Source organism: Gymnodraco acuticeps, unplaced genomic scaffold, assembly GCF_902827175.1.
Source record: "Gymnodraco acuticeps unplaced genomic scaffold, fGymAcu1.1, whole genome shotgun sequence".
In the NCBI taxonomy this organism is placed as follows: Eukaryota; Metazoa; Chordata; class Actinopteri; order Perciformes; family Bathydraconidae; genus Gymnodraco; species Gymnodraco acuticeps.
Genome location: NW_022990378.1, coordinates 26,621 through 54,597, shown reverse-complemented (window position 1 = coordinate 54,597; position 27,977 = coordinate 26,621). Strand labels below are relative to the sequence as shown.

Below are 27,977 nucleotides of genomic sequence, written 5' to 3'. Positions count from 1 at the left end.
TATTGATTTAGACTCTTTTATTTTAAATGACAACATTAAACAAGAAGTTGATTTTGAGGGAAACAAGAATTAAATGCATTACTTCAGATTGAGCTGCCAGCAGAGAACGAGATCAGCGTGCTCACAAGAAACAGACTTTTATATTTGGTTCTTTGTTTTGATTTTTACAATTGAGTTCCAAATTTTAAATAAAAAAAGATCATAACAATAGTTTGAAATCAACAATGTGTAAACTTGCATTTATATCTCAGACACTACATTGTGAAATAACAGTCATGAATCACAATTGTTTGTTTGTCATAAAGGACGTTACTATTAATAGTTCATATTTTAATGTAAACCAACCAGTAGTAAATATATCACCTGCAAATTTAGAGTCAATCAACATTTTTCTTCTTCATTTTAGCCTGTCAAACAACAGGACATATAAGTTTAAACACATGTTAGACAATTATTTTTTTGATCCAGTCTATGTATGTACAGACTTTGATAGCTCCAGCTGGGCTCTCAAAGGGCTTTTCACCAACCAGGAAAGAAATGACACCGTAAATCTTCTTGTCGAACACCAGTCCTCCACCCGAGTCCGCCTGAGAGAGAGAGACGTACAAATTGTTAACCACAGACTTTTTTGCATTTATTGGAAAACTTATTTTTGTAATAAACTGGTCAAACTTTAAAAAAATAAGCCAACTCACAAGACTTATATCAACGTCAGTCTCTGTGAAACAGATCAAGGTGTCATATGTAGATGTATAGACTGGCTTTTGAAATGTGTGTCGACAGGCAGCAACCTGTGTGTTTGCACAACGGAGTTTGATTGGGCTATCGGTCCCTAGATGACAACAAAATATGTTTTTTTACAATGTTATCTTATGAACTTCACACAGAAACATATTTTACAGATGAATGCAAATATATTTTACTGGCAGATTCATATTGTGTGTGTGTGTGTGTGTGTGTGTGTGTGTGTGTGTGTGTGTGTGTGTGTGTGTGTGTGTGTGTGTGTGTGTGTGTGTGTGTGTGTGTGTGTGTGTGTGTGTGTGTGTGTGTGTGTGTGTGTGTGTGTGTGTGTGTGTGTGTGTGTGTGTGTGTGTGTGTGTGTGTGTGTGTGTGTGTGTACAATGATGAAAAAACGTTGACAGTCATGAGCATTTAAAGTTGTTAGTTTAACATAAACAAGATTCCTCTCACCTCTTGTACCATCCTTGTTCAGCGTAGTGGCTCCATGACCTGCAATCTGAACGTGTTCGCTGACATACAAGAAAAATACATAACATTCATAAACAGATGTCAGAGGTTTATCTCACTTTGAGTTCCTTAGGAGTTTCACTCTTCGACTTATTTAAGATCACAACTCACCTTGTAAGAGGTGTGTGACATTGAGGAAGATCTACACATTTATAACCCATCGCAGGCTCACGTAACAGCAGCAGCGCGATGTCATGGGGCTCTCCGTTCTCGTCTTTATATCTTTTAATATCCTTGATCTCAAATGGGTTGTTTTGGCCATCTTGATGCACACCTAGATATGCTGTCACGCTTGTCATCCTGCAAATAATTAAAGTTGAAAGGGTGACATCAATAAATGACTGAAAATGCATCAGAGTGTAATGGTTTAGGGTATTTAACATGAAGACATGATATTTTATGTTATTTAAATGTTCGTTTCAAATAATTATTTTTCAGATGTAATGTATCTACGCAGTTTAAAGTGGACCTATCATGCTATATTTGAATAATAAAGTGTAGGACCATACCTATATAAGGCATATTTATACTTTTTATTTTTCAAAATACCAAACAGATCATGCATTTTAGCCATTCCTCATTTCGCTCAATTTAACACTGTCTTTGCATGGGCTGATTCTGTGAGAACAGCACCACCTACAGGCCTAGCATATGTACTACAGCGTCTCCAGCGCTTTCGAACGGCAATGTCCGTGGCTGTCTCCTCCTGATTGGTGTAGTTGGCCCAATAGCCGTAGCACCACTTCTGTGACGTCACAGAAGTGTTCAAATCTGGATCAGTCTGGATCAGATCCGTTGCAGCCCCTTTTTAAGGGATTTGGGTACGGAGGAAAATAGAGAGGGTTGTGTTTTCTGACACTTGGTGAGTTCCCTGGAACACCGGGGACACATATTCATGTATAAAAGACGTACGAAAGTGCATTTTGCATGATAGGTCCCCTTTAAGTAAATATTTCTCACCCTTCTGGCACACAGTGATCTGCAGTCAGAATCCAAAACTTATGGATCAGAGATCCACCACACTTGACGTTATTAATCCCATAAGTTGATTTCAGCTTCACATGGTACTGACGGTCATCATTAGCACATATGTCACCTCCGTATATTCTCTTCTGCAGATCCAGCACTCTGCCCACTGTCACACCTGAAAGAGAAACCCACCACCAGCAGACTGGAAGTGAGAACAGTGGTTGTTGTAGAGAGGGTTGGGAGGGTTACTTTAACACACAAATGTAATCAGTAACTTGATCTGAGTATCAAAATATTAAAGTAATGTAACCTGATTACTTTCTGTTACTTTTAGAAAACCTCAATATCAAAAGCAGTTCAAATGAAAAGAAGAGAACATAAATATCAATACGATGTGTTTTACTGAAGTGTTTTATGTAAGACAACAGAAGAATGTGACCTTAGAAAAGAAGGAGCCGAGATATTTAGGATCAGAAATGATTGATTGTACAGGAAAACCATGCTTTCCTTCAGCATACTCAGTAGCTATACACCAACAATGACACACAGTTAAGCTCACACACACCATGTTATGAACATATAGGTTCACCTGCTGAATTAAAAACAGAACACATGAAGCAAAGAAAGAGAAAACCATGAAGCAGATTCAGGCAGGAGAAGATTCACACTGAAAGTATTATTCTACAGTACAGTTTACAGAGAACATCTGATCCTTTCACTAAATGCTCTTACCTGCAATGTTCAAAACAACAGATAAAGCCAGTCATGTAGTAGTCATGGACTCTGACCTGAGTTTCAACAGTCACATTAAAACAGTTACTAAATCAGCCTACTATCACCTAAAGAATATATCTAGGATTAAAAGACTAATGTCACAGCAGGATTTGGAAAAACTTGTCCATGCTTTTATCTTCAGTAGACTCGACTACTGCAATGGTGTCTTCACAGGTCTCACTAAAAAATCTATTAGGAAGCTGCAGCTGATTCAGAACGCTGCTGCTCGAGTCCTCACTGACACTAAGAAAGTGGATCACTCCTGTTCTGAAGTCTTTACACTGGCTTCCTGTGTGTCAAAGAATAGATTTCAAAATATTGCTGCTGGTTTATAAAGAACTGAATGGTTTAGGCCCAAAATACATTTCTGACCTCCTGCTAAATGATGAACCATCCAGATCTCTCAGGTCTTCAGGGACTGGTCAGCTTTCTGTCCCCAGAGTCAGAACTAAACATGGAGAAGCAGCGTTCAGTTATTATGCTCCAAATATCTGGAACAAACTCCCAGAAACCTGCAGGTCCGCTGCAACTCTGACTACTTTTAAATCCAGGCTGAAGACTTTTCTTTTTGCCGCTGCTTTTAATTGAAACTGAGCCGTTGTGTTCATCAGTAAAGTGGAACTTCTGTGTGAACTATTCACATCTTAATGCACTGTAACTTTTTATTCATGTATTTTCTCTTTTAATGTTTCTTTTATTATCTTTTACTGTTTTTAAATGTCTTTGTCTGAATGTCTTTCATTTTTGTAAAGCACCTTGAATTGCCATGTGTTGAAAGGTGCTATATAAATAAACTTGCTTTGCCTGCCTTCCTACAGTTAATGGATTAAGAGCATCTTCAGTATGTTAATCACAGCAGTTTTCCTCCTACTGACATTCAGCAGATATACAGAACTTCAGATTAAATTAAAGGCTAAGCCTACAGGACAGTGCAACCCAGTCTCATGGCATTTCGTGTTCACCAACACGATTTCCCCCTAGTTTTCGTGTTGCACAGCACGATTTTAAAAGCAATGTATTTCTACTGGTAATGTGTTTCGTGGCTGCAGCACGTCTTTTTCTCCGGTCGGGTCTTGGAAGACCGGAAGCTGTGTGGTTCATAAAAACATGTTCTTATTGTGCTTTTATTTTAAATCGTATAATTTCTGACTTTTGTTGCCGTCTGTGAGGAAAAGAAATGGGGCTCAGAGCCTCAGGATACTGAAATCTGTATTTTTTAAATCTTTTTTTCCTTCTAATTTGTTATTCTTTTCAAAATAACACACTGTTATTTACTCACCAATAATACACAATTGTCCTTGCTTTTATTTATTGGTTTAATTCCATAATCTCTGGCTTTTTTTGGCGTCCGTCAGGAACTGAATTTCAAAATAAAAATAACCGGAAACAGACGTAGGCCCCTAGGAGTTTAGGATGGCCGAAGACACTACACGACCCATAATCCCCAGCTATCGTTTAGGACTACAGTCCCCGTGATTAATCTTCAAGCTCTGGGATTGGATGTTGGAGTGGCAGTGCGTCAAGGTTACGCCACACTGTTAGCCCGGAATTCATATCTAATTAAATAATGAATTACAAATTACTGACATTATTTAAGTTTCATTGCATTACTATCAAATGTAAGCTTATTCTACTTGCTGACTACCAAATGTAAGCATATAATACTTACATATGTTAGTTAAGCAATGTGTCAATACTTTTAAGTTAAGTAACTTCACATTATTAAGTTTTAGTCATGTTCGCAATGCATTATGGGAAAGAGAAGGATCTTTTAATGTGCCGCAGCCACGTTTCCAGCTCGCAATTTCTCAGTCGGACGGAACCCCACTTTGAACGACGGACTTGCACCAAGGGCGCCGGAAGTGGGGGGGCCAGGGGGCCATTGGCCCCCCCACTTTACGGCCCTGCCCCATATTTTCGCAGCAGCGGATGCCGCAGAACCCTGTACACATCCCGTTTCAATAATTCCCCTCTACTCTAAAGTCGCATCTAAAAAGAACGCCATCTGATCTAGCTGTGTATATTTTGTTATTTTTTATTGTTATATTCAATCTCATTAGCTACAGGCATTTTTGAAGCTTGTAAAGGGAAGATGACAGCTCGCCTCTCACTCGCCACTCTGCTCTTCCACAGCGCTGCTCCCCCTCCCTCCGCTGACATTATGAATGTTAGGCATAGTAAACATAGATAACACCGCAGGGTCCGTTACAGTTTGTTTTCATCTGATTTCAAATAAACAAAGTCTTGGCTTTCAGAATATTAAACTTGTTTCGGCAAATTCAGATGATAAATACAGCTTTGAAGCTTTTAACGGCATAATTACAAGCGGAGAACGGAGTAACTTGACGTCACAGCAAGCATAACAACAGCCGGTGTTTCTCCTGAGAGTTTCCCCCTGGAAACAAACGCAAAAATACACAAACACACACACGTATACACACACACACTCTCGAGCTTCCCCCAGACCAGTAATCCAAACGAAAATATCTTCCCACCGTAGTATTTTGATCATTTGCTCCGCTAATAACCAATCAGATCGATCCAGAGAAGAGGAAACTTTAAGGCCTTTTTCTCAAAATGATGACTCGGTGACAGTCATTATATAATGTGACATATTTTGCTTAATATAGTACAAAAACAATCCTGATATCATTAGAAAGCTAGGAATCTCCTCTTTCCAACAGTGTATACAACTCAAAATGTGTCTTCGGATCAATGCGACTGACTTCGATGGAGCAGGTCACTTTGCATTAGGTAAAATACAGCAGGCAGACATAACAGGAAGAATATGTACATTTTAATCCAATCAAATAGGACATTGTCACACCATTCAAATGTATCCATGTACATTACAACCAATAACAAAGCTTAGATGTGTTTATTTGTTACGTTGTTTACGTTATGTGTTACGTTGTTCAGTGTGTGTCCGCCGTTAACCTAGATAGATAAACTTGCAAACATGTCAGAAGAACCGGCGCATAAGAAAACAAAATACAGTCAAACTAAGCTGAAATTCAACAACTTGAATGTCACATCCCTGACATCCACAACTCCGGAGCCTGGTCCTTCAACCATAGAGCCAGCTCCGGAGCCTGGTCCTTCAACCATAGAACCAGCTCCGGAGCCTGGTCCTTCAACCATAGAACCAGCTCCGGAGCCTGGTCCTTCAACCATAGAACCACCTCCGGAGCCTGGTCCTTCAACCATAGAGCCAGCTCCAGAGCCTGGTCCTTCAACCATAGAACCAGCTCCGGAGCCTGGTCCTTCAACCATAGAACCAGCTCCGGAGCCTGGTCCTTCAACCATAGAACCACCTCCGGAGCCTGGTCCTTCAACCATAGAGCCAGCTCCAGAGCCTGGTCCTTCAACCATAGAACCAGCTCCGGAGCCTGGTCCTTCAACCATAGAACCAGCTCCGGAGCCTGGTCCTTCAACCATAGAACCAGCTCCGGAGCCTGGTCCTTCAACCATAGAACCACCTCCGGAGCCTGGTCCTTCAACCATAGAGCCAGGTCCAGAGCCTGGTCCTTCAACCATAGAACCAGCTCCGGAGCCTGGTCCTTCAACCATAGAACCAGCTCCGGAGCCTGGTCCTTCAACCATAGAACCACCTCCGGAGCCTGGTCCTTCAACCATAGAGCCAGGTCCAGAGCCTGGTCCTTCAACCATAGAACCAGCTCCGGAGCCTGGTCCTTCAACCATAGAACCAGCTCCGGAGCCTGGTCCTTCAACCATAGAGCCAGCTCCAGAGCCTGGTCCTTCAACCATAGAACCAGCTCCGGAGCCTGGTCCTTCAACCATAGAACCAGCGCAGCCAGATGAACCCCAGCAGCAGCTCTGCGGCCGCAGAGGCTGTCAAAACCGCCACCGCCGGCATCGTTGAACCGAAACAGGCTGGTTCCGACTGCATGGAGGTTTGTTGTCGGGACATTGTGACGGGCAAATAAAAGCTTATTTGGGCAAAGAGAAGGTACTTCAATGCAGAATGGTACAAAAACAGAGAGTGGTTAATTATTTGCAAAACCACTAAACGAGCCTTCTGTGAAATATGCAGATGTGATGCTGTCAAACGGCTTGTAACTTTCTCCAAATGTGGAGATGACAGCTTTGTAAATACCGAGTTAATAACTGGAACTTTTCACAGAGCTTACTTCAGTCAAACACCAGTCAACATTCAGCTTGTCAAACAAGAGCGTAGCAGGAACAAAGAAGAGATGGAATGAGCAACTGCGCTGTCATATGTGTGGGCTGGTCTGTATAGTTTAATGTACAGGAAAGGAGTGAGCAGAGGGTCGAGTTGTCCATTCTTGTTCTGTTTTCTCTGACTATCTTCCTCCTGAAGACCCTCTCAGACTTTCATTTGCTCGCGCTACTAAAGAGACACGTTACCATGGAAACCAAACAATGGTGTAGCTGTATTGAAGTCCGAGTGGAAACAGTAACATTTGGTGCGTTATGTTAGAATGAAACAAATCAGATTTAGTCAGAAATCGGGAGAAATGCGGGAGAAATATGACCCCGGGAGGAAAACGGGAGTCTCCCGCGAAAATCGGGAGGGTTGGCAAGTAGGCTATGTCACATACACACGCATTTTTTGCCCCCCCCACTTCTGAAATGAATCCGGCGCCGCTGACTTGCACCCTTCCACCGCGCTGTCTACGCTTCCAAAGGAAGGACGCTGCACGGCTGCCTTATCTACTGAATCTGGTGAGTGATTTAGCTAACAGGGCTTGGTTGAATTCTCGTACTTTTGGGTGTAACACAGCCACAGGAAGTATCAACTGGCGGGAACACGGTGTGGGCTTCTCTCGCATTGTTTATTGTACTTGTTAGAGGAAAATAAAATGTGAACAGACTTTGACAGTTAGCCTACAGGTAAATTCGAATAATGCTGCCGTTTATTTTCTGAATTAAAGTTCCATTCGTTGGTGCGCCGTGGAACGGACTTTTTATTTTGGCGGAAGCATTATGATCATTTTCAAGTAAATTAAATCATTTTAAAATCGATATTATGAATAATTTGTTTGTTTTTTTAGTATGTAGCCGTGTAATAAGCGGTATAATGTGCTGCTAGGTGGTCATTAGGGTGGGGGGGGATCCCCGCAGTGTGATCATGGATCCCGCGGAGGGATCTAGATCTTAATAGCGACCGCATTAAGTTTTCATTTGATTTACCTCACTTAACTGCAGCACTTCTACGCTACTGCAGTCAGGCAATGTGTGTTTCCCTCGCTTTTGTTAACTTTTACTGAGCGATAGTAGGCTACGAGGTGCAGATAGTTTTGAACAGATAGTGCTGTACTTTTTTCACTTGTTCGTGTTCACTGAAAGACGTAGATTTTTTTTTCACCCAGTTGCTGTTTTTGTCACCTTTCTTTTAGTCGTGTGAGTCGGACACCACCCCACATTAACGCCGGACGCTCGAACCCTGCCACCACAGGTTGTCTCAGGCTTCCATCATAGGGAGAGGAGGGTGGCGCTTGGACGGCTGCTTTGTGCTACTACATCAGGTGAGACGCCATTTAGCTAACATTAGCGACCACATTATCAGATGTTGTTGATTAACGTCCCTTAAAGGTGGGGTATGTAATTTATTTCAGAAACACTTATTGTTATATTCCATGGAATGCTCTTAACATCCCGATAGCAATGCATATATGAAATGCTTTGACAATAAATACATACAAAATGTTCATCTGTGGAAGTCGTAGCGCTGTAAAAAGCACCATCCATCCATCCATCCATCTTCTCCCGCTTATCCGTGGTCGGGTCGCGGGGGTAGCAGTTCCAGCAGAGAGCCCCAAACTTTCTTTTCCCTGGCGACATCAACCAGCTCTGACTGGGGGATCCCAAGGCGCTCCCAGGCCAGCGAAGAGATATAATCCCTCCACCTGGTCCTAGGTCTACCCCTTGGTCTCTTCCCAGCTGGACGTGCCTGGAACACCTCCCTAGGGAGGCGCCCAGGTGGCATCCTAACTAGGTGCCCGAACCACCTCAACTGGCTCCTTTCGACGCGAAGGAGGAGCGGCTCAACTCCGAGTCCCTCCCTGATGACCGAACTTCTCACCTTATCCCTAAGGGAGACACCAGCCACCCTGCGGAGAAAACCCATCTCGGCCGCTTGTATCCGCGATCTCGTTCTTTCGGTCATGACCCATCCTTCATGACCATAGGTGAGGGTAGGAACGAAAAAGTACGACCAATCATTTTAGCCGGCCCGGCTAAAATAGCTGGATGGCCTACCTGCCTGTCAGCCTGAGAGGGGTCTGCCTGCAGGCTCCACTCTCAGGACACCTCCACTCTCACGGAGGTGATGAGTCCGCTCACCATGCACTTTGGGTCGGCCTTGGGCAGGCCTTTTGAACCCCCCATCCTGGTTCTCGTAATAGTTGACTTAGCCATTTTTCGCTCAAACCATGGAGGAATGTAACGGGAGTTAACAGGGGACTCTGCCCGCCTCACGAGTGCCTATTTTCGGACACTTTTTGTCACTTTTCCCCCTATTTTATTAATTTGTCTTTTTTTGGCTATTTCACCCGGTTCCTTCTAACGGGGACATAGCCCGGTCTCGGGTGTCCCCCCCACGGCCTGTGTCCAGCCGTTACCCCCCACTCATCCATATATTAACCGATTTTGACAATTCTTGTTCCATTTGTGTCCTCTCTTCTCACTGATCGAATGGCAAACGCGACCCACCATCGGAGGGCCTCCACCGGCCTAGTGCCGGTGTCCTGGCGGTCGGTTCCCTCCGAACTGCGGGTTCGACTCTGATGGCCGGGAGGGTGTGCTGCATCTCTTCCCGGGCCGGGCCGATATGAAGCATGACCAAGACGCATCGTCTGACTCGGGGGTCCCACCACGGGTCCCGCAGCAGGGCGGAGGTTCCAGGCTGAAACCTCCCCAGGTTTGTTTGTCCTTTTGTGTTCTAAATGTAATGTTCATAAAATGTAGTTATATCCTCATACCTACTTACATATCTGATTTTATTAAGATATTACTGTGAGAAGTGCACAGAGGCATCTTGAAAAATCAGATGGTGAAGCAAGCAAAAGCTGTCTAAATAAAAAAAATGCACTTATTTGTTTCACCAAGGATGATTTTATTTGACAGTTTTACATGGTTTGTTCTCTTTTGTGTTTCAGGTTTATTGAGTGGTGGGGGAAAATCTCAAGGACAACTTCTTCGATGCACTTGACCGTTTCTCTCCGAGCCTGATGGACCTCTTTAGGAAGAAGAAGGGTGTCACTGGCCAATTTCTGTCTGAGCTAAGTCAGACAAAGGTGGGTTTACTTAACATCTGTCTACCCAATCTCTTTCCTCTCTCCTTGTTCCTCTTCTGTCCCTTTGACTTCCTTCTCATCTCTTCTTTTCTCTCATTTGCTGCTCTTGTCCTGTCAATTTAATTGCATCTCTTCATGTGTCATTGTTTCCTCTTTTCCCTTGTTCATTTTGCTTTGCTCTCTTGTTTTGTTTCCTATTCTATTCTTTGGTCAAGAAGAAATTATGTTCTCTCCCTTTTCTATTCTCTCCCATCATGTCATCTCCTTTTGTCCTCTCCTTTACTTTCAAGTATATTTGCAATAAAGTAATTGTGTAGAGTTTGTAGAATGTATTTGATGAATATATGACCATTCTTTGTTATCTCCACTATATTCCAGACCACTGAGCCAACAGATGCCTTTGTGTTCGGGGACTGCCAATCATCTTGGGGGATGAGCCTTCTGCCTTCTTCAAGACCTGCACCGTAAGTGACTTTAACCCTTGTGTTATGTTCACATTTTGCACCCTTTGGTAATTTTTGGGTGAAATTGACCCGGGACATTATTCAGTTTAAAAAAATACGGAACTAAATGTAACTTACACTATTCCTTATATATATTGTCTTTAACTATTTCACCAACAATATAAATGAAATATGATTTTTTTTTAAAATATGTATGATGCTTTTCATTATAAACAGTGGAAGCTACTTTTTGGTGGATGATGTAGAATTATATGTCACTCTTTATTTCTCTGTTAGGATGCAGCTGATAAGGAGGTGTACAGTCAAACTCCACTGGGAATCCTCTATGTCGGAGAAAATCCTCAGCTCAACCCATCCAGTGTGGCAATCGTCTTGGAGGGGAATGTGGTGATGGATGGACCGGCTAACCTGCCTCAGGCCTTCGGTGTCCTGTTCAGACTCATTTATGCCCTGCAACTGGAGTACCCAAAGTGCATGAAAAACACTTTCCGCTTTGCTCAGCAGGTGATGTTAAAACTTGGTAAAGTTGAGCTGGCACCCAAAATTCAGACTTTGAAAAATCAGCTTACATTGTGAAACGGGGTTCTGAAAAGTTGGCTACTGTTACATATGGCAAGTATTTAGGCTTCCATATTGCATTTTGTTGTTGTTGCATGTTTGCACTGTTTGACCTATTAAGCTTGTTGGCATTTCCATTTGTGTTTTATTCTATAAACTACTGACAACATCTCTCCCAAAAGTCATTTATTTGCAGAAAATTACAACTGGTCAGAATAACAGAGAAAAGGCTGTGTTTTCAAACCTCAAATGATGCAAAGAAAACAAGTTCTTCATTATTAAACAACACAATACTAATGTTTGAACTTAGGAAGAGTTCAGAAATCAATATTTGGTGGAATAACCCAGATGTTTCAATAACAGCTTTCAATGCGTCTTGGTTGCTCGCCACCAGTCTGTCACATTGTTGCTGGGTGACTTTATGTCTCTCCTGGCACACAAACTCAAGCAGCTCGGCTTTGTTTGTTTTATTTGGTTTTTAGTGGGGTTCCAACTGTTCCATGACAGGGTCTTGATCTGGCCTTCCTCCATTCACACCTGAATTGAGCTGAGGGTGGGTTTATCCAGCAGGACAATGCTCCATGCCCCACCGCCAGGTCAATCCAGATGTGATCCAGAGGAATATGAATGGTCACAAGCCATCACTCAAAGCCAAGCTGCTTGATTTTTTTTGTGCCCGGAGTGGCTTAATAAGTGATCCAACAGCGATGTGAAAGGTGTTGCAGAGCCAAGACGCATGAAAGCTGGGATTGAAAATCTGGGTTGTTCCACCAATGACTGATTCCTGAGCCCTTCCTATGTTAAAACATTAGTATTGTGTTGTTGAAAAATGAATTTTAAATTGTTTTCTTTGCACTATTCAAGGTCTGAAAACACTCCATCTTTTTTGGTTACTTTGAACATTTGGTATTTTTTCTAAATAAACGCTCTAAATGAGAATATTTGGAGTTTGGGATAAATGTTGTCAGTCATTAATTTATAGAATAAAACACAAATGTTAATCCAGTTTTTACCAATAGTAAAACGAGAGGAACTGATAATTTTACAGAGGTCTCTTAATTTTTTCAGAACTCTACATAAATATATAGATCTATATATCTATTTTTATAAATATATAGATCTATATATCAATTTTTATAGATATATATTATAGATATAACTATATCTTTATATATAGAGAGATTGCTATTGTTTCATGTGAAAAATGTTCTCAGGAAAATGTATGGTACAATATTTTTGCCACAGTTTGTATAGGAAGCTCAATTTCATTGTATCCAAATGAAACACTCAAGTTTTAATAAAAGGTAAAACTTTATTTTTGTGTCTTTTTTCTTTTTTGTAGTTGACGGAATAAAAAATATAAATACGAAATGTAACCACTTTCAACTAAAAATTCTAAGTTAAATAATTGGAAAAAAACAATTGATATTACACAATATTTTAAGTAAAATCAACTTCACATGAAGTGCATTGTACTTCAAATAACAATTCCAGTCCTTGATTAATTTAAGTTTAATTTACTCAAGTTTTCATAATGCTTTACTTACATTTTTAAAGGCAACCACTTTACGCTATTCTTTTAAGTAGATTCAACTTATCCGGGCTTACAGTGCAGCGTCAAACAGCTTGTTTGAAATGGAACGAAACCACGCCAGACTATCCCCCCCACCCCCCAGAACTACACATGCTGGCTATTGTGTTTCGCAAAATGTTCTATGGGACGTCTCTACTGAACGTTTTCGTTTTTCCCACAATTAGAAGTTGCCAGTATTAAACACATTGGTGTTATCAAATGCAAAACATATAATTAATAAATGGGTGAAAATCGCTTGTGTCCATAATGCGCAGCATTAATACCCATATGACAGTTCATTGTTACTTTGTAATTCTACTCCACTACAATTCAGAGGTTAACCTGGTATTTTTACTCTACTGCATTTATTTGAGTTACTTTGCAGATTCTGATTAATGATGTGAAATATAAACAACCCTTAAATCAGACTTTAGTTACACCTGAGTAAAATTCAGGGAAGGTGATTGTCAAGTGCCAACAATCAGGAGAGATATTTGATAGTTGGTGCTTGAGAAGACTAAACATGTATCTGCAATTGACATGAATGGAAACGAGTAATAAAGTATATTCATTACTCGTTATTCTCTACTAATAGTTCATTCAATCAAATCAAGTTTTATTTATATAGCACATTTATAAATGATGTTTGGTGGAGCCAAAGTGCTGTACATACAATAAAAACAGCCTACAGTAGAGACGCTTTACAGCAAATACAACAACACAGATTGTTCATAATATCAGTATGACAATACGACACCCTCTGTCCTTAGACCCTCACATCCAACCCAGTCTCACGGCATTTCGTGTTCACCAACACGATTTTTAATCTATTGATTCGTGTTCACCAACACGATTTTTAATCTATTGATTCGTGTTCACCAACACGATTTCCCCCTTTTTTTTTCGTGTTGCACAGCACGATTTTAAAAGCAATGTATTTCTACTGGTAATGACGCTCATGGAAGCACGGCATTCGTTTGTGTCGGCTGCCCTTAAAGGCAATGTGAGCGTTAATTCTCATTGGATAACGGAGAATTGTACACCCGGAAGTAAGTCTTCCCCTTACTGTCGATTGATTTTACAGTGATATCTGCACTACTCATCGACTAAAACACACCAGATTATCCTTGTTAATTACACAACATTGATTGGTTTAAATTGTGTGCAATGCTTTTGTATTTTTCCCCTTTGATTCGGAGAAACAAATATGTTTTCGGAGTAAAGGATGGCAGAAGACACTACACTACCCAGAATCCCCAGCTATCGTTTGGACTACACCATGTGCTCTGTTTGACAAACCCCGTGATAGTCCTCAAGCTCTGTGATTGGAGAGTGTGCTCCGAGGGTTACGCCGAGCCTCGAACGGCAGACTGTCCAAAACTGGATTTGAACGGGTCCACCGCGTCCCCCCTCCCCCACCCCAGAACTACACATGCTGGCTATTCTGTTTCGCAACATGTTCTGTATCTATGGCACGTCTCTACTGGGAGTTGTAGTTTTAAAAGACGTTTTCGTATTTCCCATAATAAGAAGTTGCCAGTATTAAACTGTGTACATCCCTGGAGGTTTAGGGGATAGGAAACACTCACATTTAAAACATATAATTAATAAATGGGTGAAAATTGCTTGTGCCCATAATGGGCAGCATTAATATATATACACACATGCCAGATAAGGTCAGAAGAGCTTTATTTAACAGCTGGTCTTATGTTTGTGACCCCTGTTGTTAATTGATAACATTACATTACATTAATTGATAAGCCTGAAACATGCACTTGTCAAGGTTCAGAGGCACATTTTGCAAATATGGCAGTATAGCCATCGATCAGCTTAAAGGAATGCTCCACTCATTAGATAATTAATCAAAACTTCAGTATTTAGTGAAACATTATGTTTAAACCATACCCTGAAGAAATCAGCGATATTCCCCGGTAAATAATGATTTTATAGCTCTTTTTTATCAAAACCTGTATATTCCGTCAGGCCGCTGCCATTTTGCCCATTTTCAGTAGTCACGTGATGGTCGTGACGTCATCCATGCGTTCACTTTGTAAACATGGAGTATTTGAGTTCGGACTCGTCAGCCGAGGAAGAAGTTTTGAGCAAAATGAAGAGATTGGAAGGGGGAATTCAGCCATACAGGTTCGAGCCTACTTAGTACTACTTAGTAGATACAATGATTTTGATTACTAGATATGTATGCATGTAGTAGCACCCTTGCTAGCGATTCCCTCTCTAGTTTAGCATACTCAGCCTCGTTGTCCCTGGCCCTAGAACCACGATTTTATGGGGCCGGAAAAACTGGGGGGAAATACCCACTAGCCGGTACTACGCTATATGGAAAGGCCACCAAAAACTGGCCTGGCCTGGACGATAAAGGACGTTTAAACGGGGCTACCCGCTGCAATGGAAATGCGCCATAACATACCTTATTCTTACTCCGAGCACTACTTCTGGTCCTCCGTCGCTTCACACTTGCAGAGGGCGATTTCTCAACTGGCCGAACTGGTGTCCTGGTCGGTGATGACACCAGAAAGACCGATGGTACTGCATCTCCATTAAGTAATGGTTGTTCAATAAATCCCATGTTATGTTTTATCATACTCTCAGAGTAGTCGTCCGGAAACTTGAAATGTTCGCTGCATACATGCGCCTGTGGATCTTTCGGTTCGGGCCGGCCACATTTCGCTAGCCACTGCCTCCGAACGTACTTCCTACGCTTACCTTTTGGCAACAGATGGAACCGAGCATTCCGTGGATTGTTCCTATCAGAATTGTGGCAATGTTTCGCGATACAATGAGGCATATTTGAAGAGAGTAACTACAGTAAATAATATGAACATCAACGTGTCCTCGAAACCAAACGCATGGTTTACGTCACGTCCGGTAAAATGGCACCGCCCACAGGGTTGATGTTATTTCGGTAATTAATCAGTTTAAAATCACTGATAACGTCATCGGATTAAAAAAAAAAAAAAAAGAGACTGGCAGAGACTGGTCTGTTTTATCGGATGATAATTATTTTTAAATGAGTGTCATGAGCATACCATTCCTTTAAGATAAGATATACTTTATTGATCCCAAGTTGGAACATTTTCGTTACATCAGCATGTGTATAGTTGTAAATATGCAGTGGTGTTTATTTGTAAATCATTTAGTATAATCACACAAATTCTGTGTTTTATATTGAACAATTCTGTGTTCTTTATTTATTGATTGTTCAATACCTGACAAGGCCGGAGATGAAATATCTACATACATCTTATCAGAGTATAATACATTATGTATAATATCAGTTAAAATAAGTGCTTCAACATAGTTAACATTGCTGGAGGTATGCACAAATATTGATAGATGTCTTGTAATGCACTATTGAGGAACCTGCGACCCAAGTTTTTCATTCAATGCAGAACTACACCATAGTTGTGTAGGCCTATATGATATGTCAATAAACCTTAGAAAATCTTGAAATCTTGAAAGGGATGTGCAAAATAGTCATTATATACAGTCTTTAGTTAACTATTAGTAGAGAATAACGAGTAATTAATATACTTTATAGGGATCCTATCAGTGGCGAGCCGTCAGGGCCCTCTAGGCCCTCTCTGAGGGCCTAAGATATTCTAAAAAATAATATTTAAAAACATTTAAAAAATATATTATTTTTTTTAAATATATATTTTTTAAATATTATTTTTGTTATATTTTTACCGAAAAAACTTGATTTAATTGTATTTAAAATAAAATGTCCAAAGAAATAAATCCTTCGAATCTGCCTGTTCAGTTTCTGTTTGAATGTGAAGGGTTACATGAAAAAAGCTCGTCTGGCCCTCTATGCGATTCACAGAGGGACCGCTATAGTAAAACAACGAGAGAGTAATGTCAAGTGACAGTACAATTGACCAATCATATCTTCCCTCTAAATGGGAGGGCTTTATTATCGCGGACTTTATGACAAGTTCCGCCCGCTGCGCTGCCAAGTTTATGCATGTTATATATCAACGGGTCAAGCTAGGCGGAATTAGCATACGTTCATTCACGATGGCTCACGTTAGTGATAGTAATGACATCGTTGCGAAACTACTAACCGAGTCTTTTTCAAGAATGAGTTACACGGATAAATTGGAGTTAATTACCAAAGGGCGACCAACACCACAGCTTAATTTGGTTCAAAAAACCAAACGGTTCGAGAGGCATTTTAATATCGGCAATTACGCCAGATACAACTGGATGACCGGATCAACCAGGGAACAAAAGCTGTACTGCTGGGATTGCTTGCTTTTTGGAGCGGACAGTGGGTCATGGGCCAGAGATGGATATTCTGATTTAGGAAGTTTATCCAAATCAGCACATCGCCATCAGAATGCTTCAGGTCACCTCAGAGCTACTATTCGGCTTAAAACATTTGGGGACACCAGGATAGAGCTCCAGCTGGATGAGCAACAACGCCGGGGTGTCATCCTTCATAATGAAAAGGTGAAGAGGAACCGAGGAATTTTGAAACGCCTGATAAATTGTGTGGTGTACTTGGGCAAGCAGGAGTTGCCGTTCCGAGGTCACGATGAGAGTGTAACTTCATCAAACAAGGGGAATTACATAGAGTTGCTGGATTTAGTGGCAGAATATGACAGCGACCTGCACACACACCTCGCCACATCAACAGTATTTACCGGCACATCTTCAAGGATTCAGAATGACCTGATCAGCGCTGTCGCTAGTGTAATGACGGATAGCATGAAAGAGGAGCTGAGGAAGGCATCTTTTGTCGCGGTCATGTTGGATGAAACGACAGACATTAGCAACGTGGCGCAGATGTCATATGTGCTTCGATATGTCACTGACGATGGGATAAAAGAGCGTTTCTTCAAGTACGAAGATGTGACAGAGGACAAACGAGCAGAGGCCATAGCTACACGGCTGCTGGAGTTCCTGAGGGAGAGTGGCTGTATTGACAAAGTGGTCGCGCAGTGCTACGATGGAGCAGCTGTTATGGCCTCTGGATTGAATGGGGTGCAAGCGAAAGTTAAGGAAACAATTCCACAGGCCCTTTTCATTCACTGCTATGCTCACATCTTAAATCTCGTTTTGTCAAATGGAGCTTCCAAGATAAGAGAGTGTAAGGTCTTCTTCTCCCACCTCTCTGGCTTGGCCACCTTTTTCAGCCGCTCAGCAAAGCGCACCAAGCTACTGGATGATATTTGCCAGCATAGGCTTCCACGGGCAGCTCCTACTCGCTGGTGCTTTCATTCTTGCTTGGTGTGCACAGTGGCAGATAAGACCAGGGAATTGAGAGAGGTAAGATAATAATAACAATGAACGTAATGGAAATATTAACAATAATAAAGAAATGATTTAGTGTTGGAAACTACCCACTCATAAAAACATGAAGGTAAATAACTATGCTAGTATTACATTAAATGAAAAGCTAATCTTAGTGTTTACTGGAGGTCTATAAGTTGTTTTTTCTAAACTAAGCATTACTCTCGTAGGTGTTCGAGCACATCGTAGACCATCACACAGAGTTTGATGACGAAACTGTTCATTGCTCTGATGGATACATCACCCTCCTTACCAGCTTCGATTTCAGCTTTTGGTTGAAAACCTTCCACGCTATCTTCTCCTACTCGGATGTTGTTTTTGAAATACTTCAGAACAAAGGTTTTGATGTGCAGTTCTGCCTGGCCAGAGTGGATCAGCTACAGCGACAAATTGAACAGGAGAAGGGGAACTTTGACAGCGTCTACGATGAAACCCAGGCTTTGGTTGGTCCTCCGCGCGGCCGTGGAGCTCAAGGAGACGTTCGTGCACGGTACAGGGAGCTCCACTGCAGCGTAATTGACAGCCTGCTAACCCAGATTTCCAACCGCTTCAGTGACCACAAAAAGCTGGAATTCCTGGCCCTTCTGGACCCGCAACAGTTCGGGCATTACTGTAACTATTTCCCAACTGCTGCCTTGAACAGTTTGATGGAGAGCTATGGCGGATATTTCGACCAGCCTCGACTGCACACGGAACTCGCCGTGATGTACGGCATGTCTGACATTTTGGGGAAAAGCCCAGCCGACATTCATCAGTTTCTCCTCAAAAAAGGACTGAGTGAAAGCATGAAACAGGTGTACACCCTCTCATGCATCATCCTGACAATACCTGTGTCCACTGCCTCTGTGGAGAGGTCCTTCTCTGCGCTGAAGCGCATAAAAAGCTACTCGAGGTCCACGACTGGGCAAGTCCGACTGTCAGACTTGGCCTTAATTTCGATCGAGAAGGAATTGCTGATTGCTTTAAAATCAAAGGATCACCTGCATGACGACGCCATCAAGTTCTTCATCCAAAAAGACAGGAGGATGGACTTTGTGTTTAGGTGATTTGATCATCAAAGGTAAGTCAAAGTGATTTTCAATGTGGGCCGCCGTGCCGACTTAATTCATTTGTAATTGTTACTTGGCTGTGGGTGCCCTGTAATGATAGGTGTTTATATAAATGGTGTTGTTTTGTGTGTCATTGATGCGTTTTGCACCCCGGGCCGCTGTTTTGATATTCCGCTGAAGTATAGGCTGTGACGTAAAAACGTTTTCTTTTTTTTTTCGAGGGAAGAGGGGGGTGGGGTCAGAGGGCCTAGGTAGAAAAGTCACGGCTCGCCACTGGATCCTATTAATATCTAATAATAAAAATAATGAAATTCAATAACATGCTTTAACCACTAGGTGTCCCTTTCTATCAGCTGTGCACCGTTATGGTGTAAATACAGCCTATCTACCAATTGGATCAAATATAAAAGTCAGCCGAATTAGTGTTGATACTGCAAGGAGACGTATTGTGTGAAAATAAATGTAAGATGTTGTTTAATGGCTGATATATTTATGATCCACGTCACGTTTTCAGTTCCTCATGTTTGTCTATAAGTCTTCTCATCAGGGCTCTATAAATACAGAACTACGGCAGATATGTAATATTTAATGCAGCTGAACCGTGTATTACAATGCCGTTATGTGATGACTTTCAAAGAGAAAAGCAAGCACACTCGAAATAAAGTATTATTTTATTTTTTTAACATGTTTTCGGTCTGTTTCCGTTATTTGTTAATGACAATGTGAGATGTGAGACTGGAATTTGAAGATAATTAAATTAATATATTATAGCAGGAACTTTAATACAGTGTACTTTTTGGTATATTCATTTTAATGTCCCCTGATATATAAGAAGTGTGTTTTTATATATTCATGTGTGTGCTTAATTACTTTGTATTTAATAGTAGCAGTTTATATGAACAAGAAGCTGGAAAGAGAGAAGTGAAAACTTCCCTGTCAGGAGAAGGAGACAGAGAGGAAATACCCTTATATAGACATATGCTATAGGCAGCAGAGTAGGATGTGTGTGTGTGTGTGTGTGTGTGTGTGTGTGTGTGTGTGTTGCAGTAGCCATCTGCCTGTATCATAACTGCTCAATTATACTGATGCTTGTGTTTTTATTGATTTCTTTCTGTTTGATTCTTTCATGTTGTGAGTACTAAATTACCAAAACTTTGTGCAGTAGTTGGCTTAAATGTGTTTAAATTACTTATGTGAAATAAAGGAGCAGGTTGGCATGACAGGAGACTGGGGATGTGGGGAGAGGACACATTCTTATCTAAACACAGAATGCCAAGTAGCTAGAACGATACATATCTAAAATATATGTGTGTGTTTAATTACTGTGTATCAATAATAATAGGGAGTTGGAAATATGAGGAGTAAAAACCATTATTTAGAGTAAAGTGTGAGCAGGAGAATGCCCTTATTTGAAGATAGCTCAGATCTCTGAAACGAATGTGCGTTCTCTGTATATGTTATGAAGGGTCCGTGCAGGACACCCAATGTGTCTGTGTTACCTTAAATGGTAAAAGAAGACCTGAAAAGATGACCAGCTGACCCAACCCCCTCCTGTTTGTTTTCTGGCATGAAAGCCTATTGAGTCCTGGTGTCCGTTCTCTTTCCTCCAGCTGCCAAGACGAGTAAGTAAGAGTCCCCAGCGGAGGACAGGGCCGGAGTAATCCCGATTACTTCGTGATGATATTGTATTTATATCTTTTACCATTAAATCAGCATATTTGTTATAACTTTACCAATGATTGCTGTGAATTCTTCCTCTGTTAATCTGACCCATTCACAAAAGGACGCGCGGAGGCAGAGGGGGGCCTAGAGCCCCCACCAAAGAATGACTGTCACAACAAATTGCACAGGGGAAAATAACGTAGGCTATCTTTAGATGCGGATTTTGTTAAACTAATATGTTTTCGCTGTGGACCAACACTATACATTGACGGGGAAGGGGGTAGCAATAAAGATAACACCATTAAACAGTTACACAACATAACAGAAATAATATCGATAGCAGCGTCCCTAGCAACCACCTTGGTAACAATGAAAACTTCCTGAAGTAATCTTCGTAATAACTAGCAAACTAAAGATCATGTACATCCACTGCACACATAATCTGAAATAACAACTCATATTTCTCGCATCAAATGACATCAAAACACATTTTAATGACCAAACTAACTTTAAAATAGGCATTTTACACCGAGAATAAAACGAAGTTCGGCCATGTTTTCTTTTTCTGCAGGGAGAAATTTGAAGATCACGTGACATAGACGCCAGCCATTGGAATGAATGGTGAAAAAAAACGGGGTTTGTCAAACAGAGCACATGGTGTTGTCCAATGTCCATACTTACTTCCGGGTGTACAATTCTCCGTTATCCAATGAGAATGGACGCTCACATTGCCTTTCAGGGCAGCGACACAAACGAATGCCGTGCTTCCATGAGCGTCATTACCAGTAGAAATACATTGCTTTTAAAATCGTGCTGTGCAACACGAAAAAAAGGGGAAAATCGTGTTGGTGAACACGAATCAATAGATTAAAAATCTCGTTAGTGAACACGAAATGCCATGAGACTGGGTTGTCACATCGTACAAGGAAAAACTTCCAGAGAAAAACCCACAGTTTAAAGGAAAAAAATGGGAGAAACCTCAGGGAGAGCAACAGATTATTAAATTATTACTAATTAAAGACTGTATAATTGCTATTTTGCACATCCCTTTCAAGATTTCAAGATTTTCAAAGGTTTATTGACATATCATATACACAACTACGGTGTATGCAATGAATGAAAATCTTGGGTCACAGGTTCCTCGACAGCGCATTATAAGACATCTATCAATATGTGTGTACCTCCACCATTAAACTGTCATATTCTGCACATTTATTATTCTATCTACATACATAAGAGTATACTTGATGTGTATAAAATCAGTTAAAATAAGTGCTTCAACATAGTTAACATTGCAGGAAAGCAATATATTAGACGTTAAGTACTTTGTCAGGCTTAATATTTATCTGTAGATAGATACCCCCAAAGTTTTTTTCTTATTTGAAAGAAGACCTTAATCTAAAGTATTATTTAATGTTTAAATAAAGGTTAATTCGTTTTTCTGTTTTGAACCTCCTCCTATTAGACCCTCCAGAAAAACGCGATTCTGCGATCGCAGAATTTACCGCATAATCAGCAAAATGGCGCAGATTTTGAAAAGGCCGCATATTTATCAAAAGGCCGCATAATCCCCGCATTTTTCCGCACAAAGTTGAGGAAAAAAAAAGTTAACTCGTCTTGACGTGAAGTGATGATGATGCTGACGCAACGTCATCAGCTCGCGCATCACAGAAGGTAAACAACACCGTAGAGTGAACGTGTGGAGCTCACACGAGAGAAAACACCAAGATGAAAAAATCTAATCCATCTCATTTACCGACGAACATTTCTGCTAAAGACCGAACAAAGCAGTACCCCGATGTCTTGCACGAAAGTGGGGGGAAACTATTCTGCACCCCGTGCAACTGTGTGTTGGAGCATAAGAGAACATCGACGGTGACGACCCACTTTGATTCATTCAAACATTCGAAAATGCTTTCTGCTGCTGCGGACAAGAAAGCCATACAACTCGCGTTCACCGAGGCATCGACCTCCAAAACCCTTTCAAGGGCTACAAGAAACGAGGTGAGAAGCCTACAAGATTGAAGCTGGTCAGATAACGAACAAGTAAATGAAAACAGAATGAGGCGGAGAAGTGTGTGTGTGTGTGTGTGTGTGTGTGCGTGTGATTAAAATAGCCCAATTGCTTTTACAATAAATAAACATTGAATGTGTTTAATTGAATAGTAAAGGGGTTTAACGTTAGTGGCAGGTTGTGTGTGAGAGAGAATAAATAAATAAGACAGCCCAATATTTATTTGTTCCGCATATTTCCCAACTTCCCGCAATTTCACCGCATAAAATCACATAAAACCCTGCATGTTTGATCGCATAATCAAGGATTTTAGCCCGCATTTTTCTGGAGGGTCTATCCTATTAATATCTTTGTACATCCTGCACTAAACTGTTTTATTGTAGAGATCACTTACAGTATCTTCTTGATTTTTTATATTATATATTTCTATCACAGACCTTCTACTTTCCCCCTATGAAAGTATGTGCTCTTAATATTTTTTTAATCAAATATAACACATAAAAACAATAATTCAATAACGTGCTTTAACCACTAGGAGGTGCACACAAGGTACACACAGCCATAATAACTTTGTATTATTAGTGTAGGACACTTATGTATGTACAACATCTGAAGATGTGTAGTTTTATGCATGCTTTCACATCATTTTACAGCATATTGCTATACTATTTCAGACTCATTATTTACATTCTTACATTCAAAGAAAATCAGTAATATCTTTAAAAACGACAGTCCTGTTATATCAGCTGTGCACCGTTATGGTGTAAATATAACCTATCTGTGAATTAGATCAAATGTAAAAGTCAGCCGAATTAGTGTTGATACTGCAAGGAGACGTATTGTGTGAAGAGAAATTGAAGATGTTGTTTAATTGTTGAATATATTTATGATCCACGTCAAGTATTCAGTTTCGGCGGCATTTCTTCCAGTTTTTCCAAAGGTCTTCTCATCAGGGCTCTATAAATAAAGAACTACGGCAGATCTGTAATATACAATGCAGCCGAACTGTGTATTACAAAGCCGTTATGTGATGACTTTCAAAGAGAAAAGCAAGAGCGCTCGGAATTAAGTATTATTTTATTCTTTTAAAATGTTTTCCGGATTTCATATCATATAAACACCAAATCCCAGCATGCATTGCGGCTAAAACATCCAATCAGCGATCTTAAACCATAGCTGAGGATCTTGGGTAATCGCTCGAAATGCCTACGTCTGTTTCCGGTTATTTTTATTTTGAAATTCAGTTCCTGGCGGACGCCAAAAAAGCCAGAGATTATGGAATTAAACCAATTAATAAAAGCAAGGATAATTGTGTGTTATTGGTGAGTAAATAACAGTGTGTTATTTTGAAAAGAATAACAAATTAGAAGGAAAAAAAGATTTAAAAAATACAGATTTCAGTATCCTGAGGCTCTGAGCCCCATTTATTTTCCTCACAGACGGCGACAAAAGTCCGAAATTATACGATTTCAAATAAAAGCAATAATTGTGGCTTGATATTGAGTAAGAACATGTTTTTATGAACCACACAGCTTCCGGTCTTCCTCGACCCGACCGGAGAAAAAGACGTGCTGCAGGCAGTAGAAATACATTGCTTTTAAAATCGTGCTGTGCAACACGAAAAAAAGGGGCAAATCGTGTTGGTGAACACGAAATGCCGTGAGACTGGGTTGGATAGTGAGAGGTTTACTAATGCTGATTTAGTGATTAGATGACTTCAAAGCAAATACAGTACAGAGTATTTGTGTTTAATAGATCAGGTGGTCAGCGTTTAAAGAAAGGTAATGTAAAAAAATAAAATAACGTATTCATTCATCCTCCTTTACTTTACTTATTTTTTTAAGAGGTCAGTGTTCAAACAACTCAAACAGTTAATCATCTCAGGATCAACTCAGACAACGGACAACACCATCACAACTGGTGGCATTGCAATACGTAACTCCTCTGTCTTTGAAGTGGGTTTCATTTGTTAATGTCGGATAAAACAAGATGTGATTACAACAAAAAGTAGGGTTCTTCTTGATTGCATGGATTCCTCTCTAATATTGAGTTGGACCCAAAAGACTCTCAACAAAGACCGTCCTGTTTCAACCGTTCTTTGGCCAATGAATACAAACTAAATCTGACTCCTGTTTGGAGCACTGTGGCTCATTGAAAGCTGATGTACCTACATGATTCTTGCTTTAATGTTTGGTTGCACTTACTATAAGTCACGTTTGATGAAAGCATCAGCTCCATGAACTGACATGAGGGTAAGAGAGAGCTCAATGCCTTAGCTCTGAGTTGCATTATGCCACCTAGCTAAACCTTAACTGGCTTCTCTGGAAAACAGCCATTCCAATCTGATCTGGAATTTAGCTTCCAGGATCCAGAAGAAGAGACAACAACACACTGGCTTCCTAGACAGTTTGAAATTCAGCTCTAAATACTTAACTCAACTAGAGTGCTATCTCAGAGCATAGGAACGGTGAAAGGAGCAGCAGAAGTCTGAGTAGGAGCTGAAACTCACCGGCCAACAGCAAAAGGAGAAGACCTGTCATCATGCCTGCCATCTCTGCCAGCGTCTGCCCTCCTGGTGCCACAGTGGAGCTTTTTAACCTCTTCACTGTCCTGTTGGCCTTCCAGCCACCAATCACCTCAGGAAGCTTTATCCACACAACCCCATTGGCTGCACAGAGGGGCCCATTTGCACCTTTCTGATCCCTTATCAGGTGCTCCTGCCCTATGGGTGGAACATGAACAAGAAAATACAAGAACTGACTTCATTGTGTCTTCAAGTAGATACTTATTAATAACGTTTAAGAACATATTAGTAAGAGTTGGGCTTAAGTTGAGGTTTTGTCTGGAAGGAACTCCATTTGAAGCAAAGAAGTGAACATGTTACTGTAGATCTGTACAGTAGGTGTCTGCACTCACTCAGAGATCAGTTCCTTCCTTCAGACAAAGGGAATAATAACCATTGACTGTGGGCTGTTGGGTTGCTAAGGTACATGTGAAGCGAAGTAAAGAGTATCAATGGTTTATTGTGTTTTTGAAAATCAAAGCACTATTTCTGCTATTCCTTTATTTTAAGTAGAGAAGACTATCTATTTGATTTGTAGAATAGAATAGAAAGCCATTATTGTCATTATACAAAAATATAAAATTAGATTTTGTTGTGAAACCTGTCGCAGTGCGCATACAAAAACACATAGTCAATCATACGAGGGGGTAATAAATCATTAAAAGCAAGAAGCTATAAAAAGCTATAAAGTGCATTAAGGAAGTGTTTAAAGTGCTAATGAGTTGGTTCATTATAATGATGTTGCCCTTAGGACTGCATGTTGAACAGCCTGGGGGCTCAGGGGTAAAAACTGTTTCCAGTCTGTAGGTGTTTTAAAACTCCTGTATCTCCTACCAGGAGGCAGGAGAGAGGCATCGGGAGCTGGAGAGGGCTCAGAGAGGGCAGACGATGGTTCTCTCCTACCAGGAGGCAGGAGAGAGGCATCGGGAGCTGGAGAGGGCTCAGAGAGGGCAGACGATGCCTCTCTCCTACCAGGAGGCAGGAGAGAGGCATCGGGAGCTGGAGAGGGCTCAGAGAGGGCAGACGATGGTTCTCTCCTACCAGGAGGCAGGAGAGAGGCATCGGGAGCTGGAGAGGGCTCAGAGAGGGCAGACGATGCCTCTCTCCTACCAGGAGGCAGGAGAGAGGCATCGGGAGCTGGAGAGGGCTCAGAGAGGGCAGACGATGCCTCTCTCCTACCAGGAGGCAGGAGAGAGGCATCGGGAGCTGGAGAGGGCTCAGAGAGGGCAGACGATGCCTCTCTCCTACCAGGAGGCAGGAGAGAGGCATCGGGAGCTGGAGAGGGCTCAGAGAGGGCAGACGATGCCTCTCTCCTACCAGGAGGCAGGAGAGAGGCATCGGGAGCTGGAGAGGGCTCAGAGAGGGCAGACGATGGTTCTCTCCACCATAACCCAAACAGACAGCATACCACACCGAGATGCAGCATGTCAGCCCGCTCTGGATGGTGGTCCGGGAGAAGGACACCAGCAGCAGCTCCTTCACTGCTGCAGTGCTGTGTGCTGTCCAGCTGAGGCTCTCGGAGATACGGACCCCCAAGAACTTGAAGATGGAGACCCTCTCCACTCTGTCTATACACACATTTATTTATTAGGATAAACCCCTGAGAATCAGAATCAGGTTTATCACCAGGTAGGTTCACACATACGAGGAATTTGACTTGACGTCATGGTGCGGACATACAAATAAAACATGAATTAAAACACAGGTAGGGAACGAGAACAAATATTAAAAATGATACAAAGATAGTAAAATATAGCAGTATGTACTTTGCAATGAAATGAAAAAAAGTCTGAATAGAAATCGTCAGTAATAAAAAAGACCAGAGCAGAGAACAGATGCACCATCTGGTTTCCAAGGGGTCCCGACAACAGCAACGTCTCACAGACATGAACAACATAACAGAAAGCAAAGCATGACAAACCACGTAGAGTCTGTTGAGTAACATTCATGAAGTAATACATACAATCATTACAATGTAGTGTCTAATGGATCAGTTCCATCAATAACAAGAGCAGCTGAAAGTGAGATGATGATGCTGAAACAGACCCAATGATGACGGGGGTCTGACAGCAGCAGGTGAAGTGTTCCAGTCTGTTGGGGCTTTAAACATCAACGCTCTGCTGACAGCAGGGGCGTCGCCTGGACCTGGAAACATTCGGGGCTTAGCCCACAGGGGCGGCGCTACAGTCAAATGTTCTACTGCAAGACTCCCCACACGCACATACACAATTGCGCCATCTGGTGTCACAAACGTGTGCCTGCATTAGCTTTGTTACGGCAATGCATTGTGGGAGATTCTCAGAGCACGTGAGGATCTCTTGAGGGTAAGGTGCCTGTATTATCTCGGTGGACAAAATGTATGTTTTTATTTTATAAGGACAATAACGTACTGTTGTGTTTGTTTAGTTTAATGTTAATTGTTTAATGCTCACAGTCACAGCAACATGTTTTTAGTGTGATTGGCTATTTGTTTTATATGATTTATTTATACACCAGTTTATTTATGT

The 27,977-nt window shown here is 41.3% G+C and overlaps 1 protein-coding gene across 1 annotated transcript; it reads right to left on the bottom strand.

Annotated features, from left to right (window-relative positions):
• Nucleotides 1-26,986, bottom strand: LOC117551477 (trypsin-2-like). Its single transcript, XM_034224388.1, has 7 exons — nucleotides 26,884-26,986; nucleotides 25,417-25,629; nucleotides 2,209-2,392; nucleotides 1,360-1,548; nucleotides 1,192-1,250; nucleotides 696-832; nucleotides 1-587 (listed from the first exon to the last, which is right to left on the bottom strand). Exons 1-7 carry the CDS (start codon nucleotides 26,894-26,896, stop codon nucleotides 444-446), a joined length of 939 nt encoding a protein of 312 aa, XP_034080279.1. The 5' UTR covers nucleotides 26,897-26,986; the 3' UTR covers nucleotides 1-443.
• Nucleotides 26,987-27,977: the final 991 nt, after the last annotated feature.

Coding starts and splice junctions, on each gene's coding strand:
- LOC117551477 (XM_034224388.1), bottom strand. Junction 2,393..25,416: donor TCTCCTTTTGCTGTTGGCCG/GTGAGTTTCAGC, acceptor TTTCTCTTTCAG/GTGTGACAGTGGGCAGAGTG. Junction 1,549..2,208: donor GATCACTGTGTGCCAGAAGG/GTGAGAAATATT, acceptor AATTATTTGCAG/GATGACAAGCGTGACAGCAT.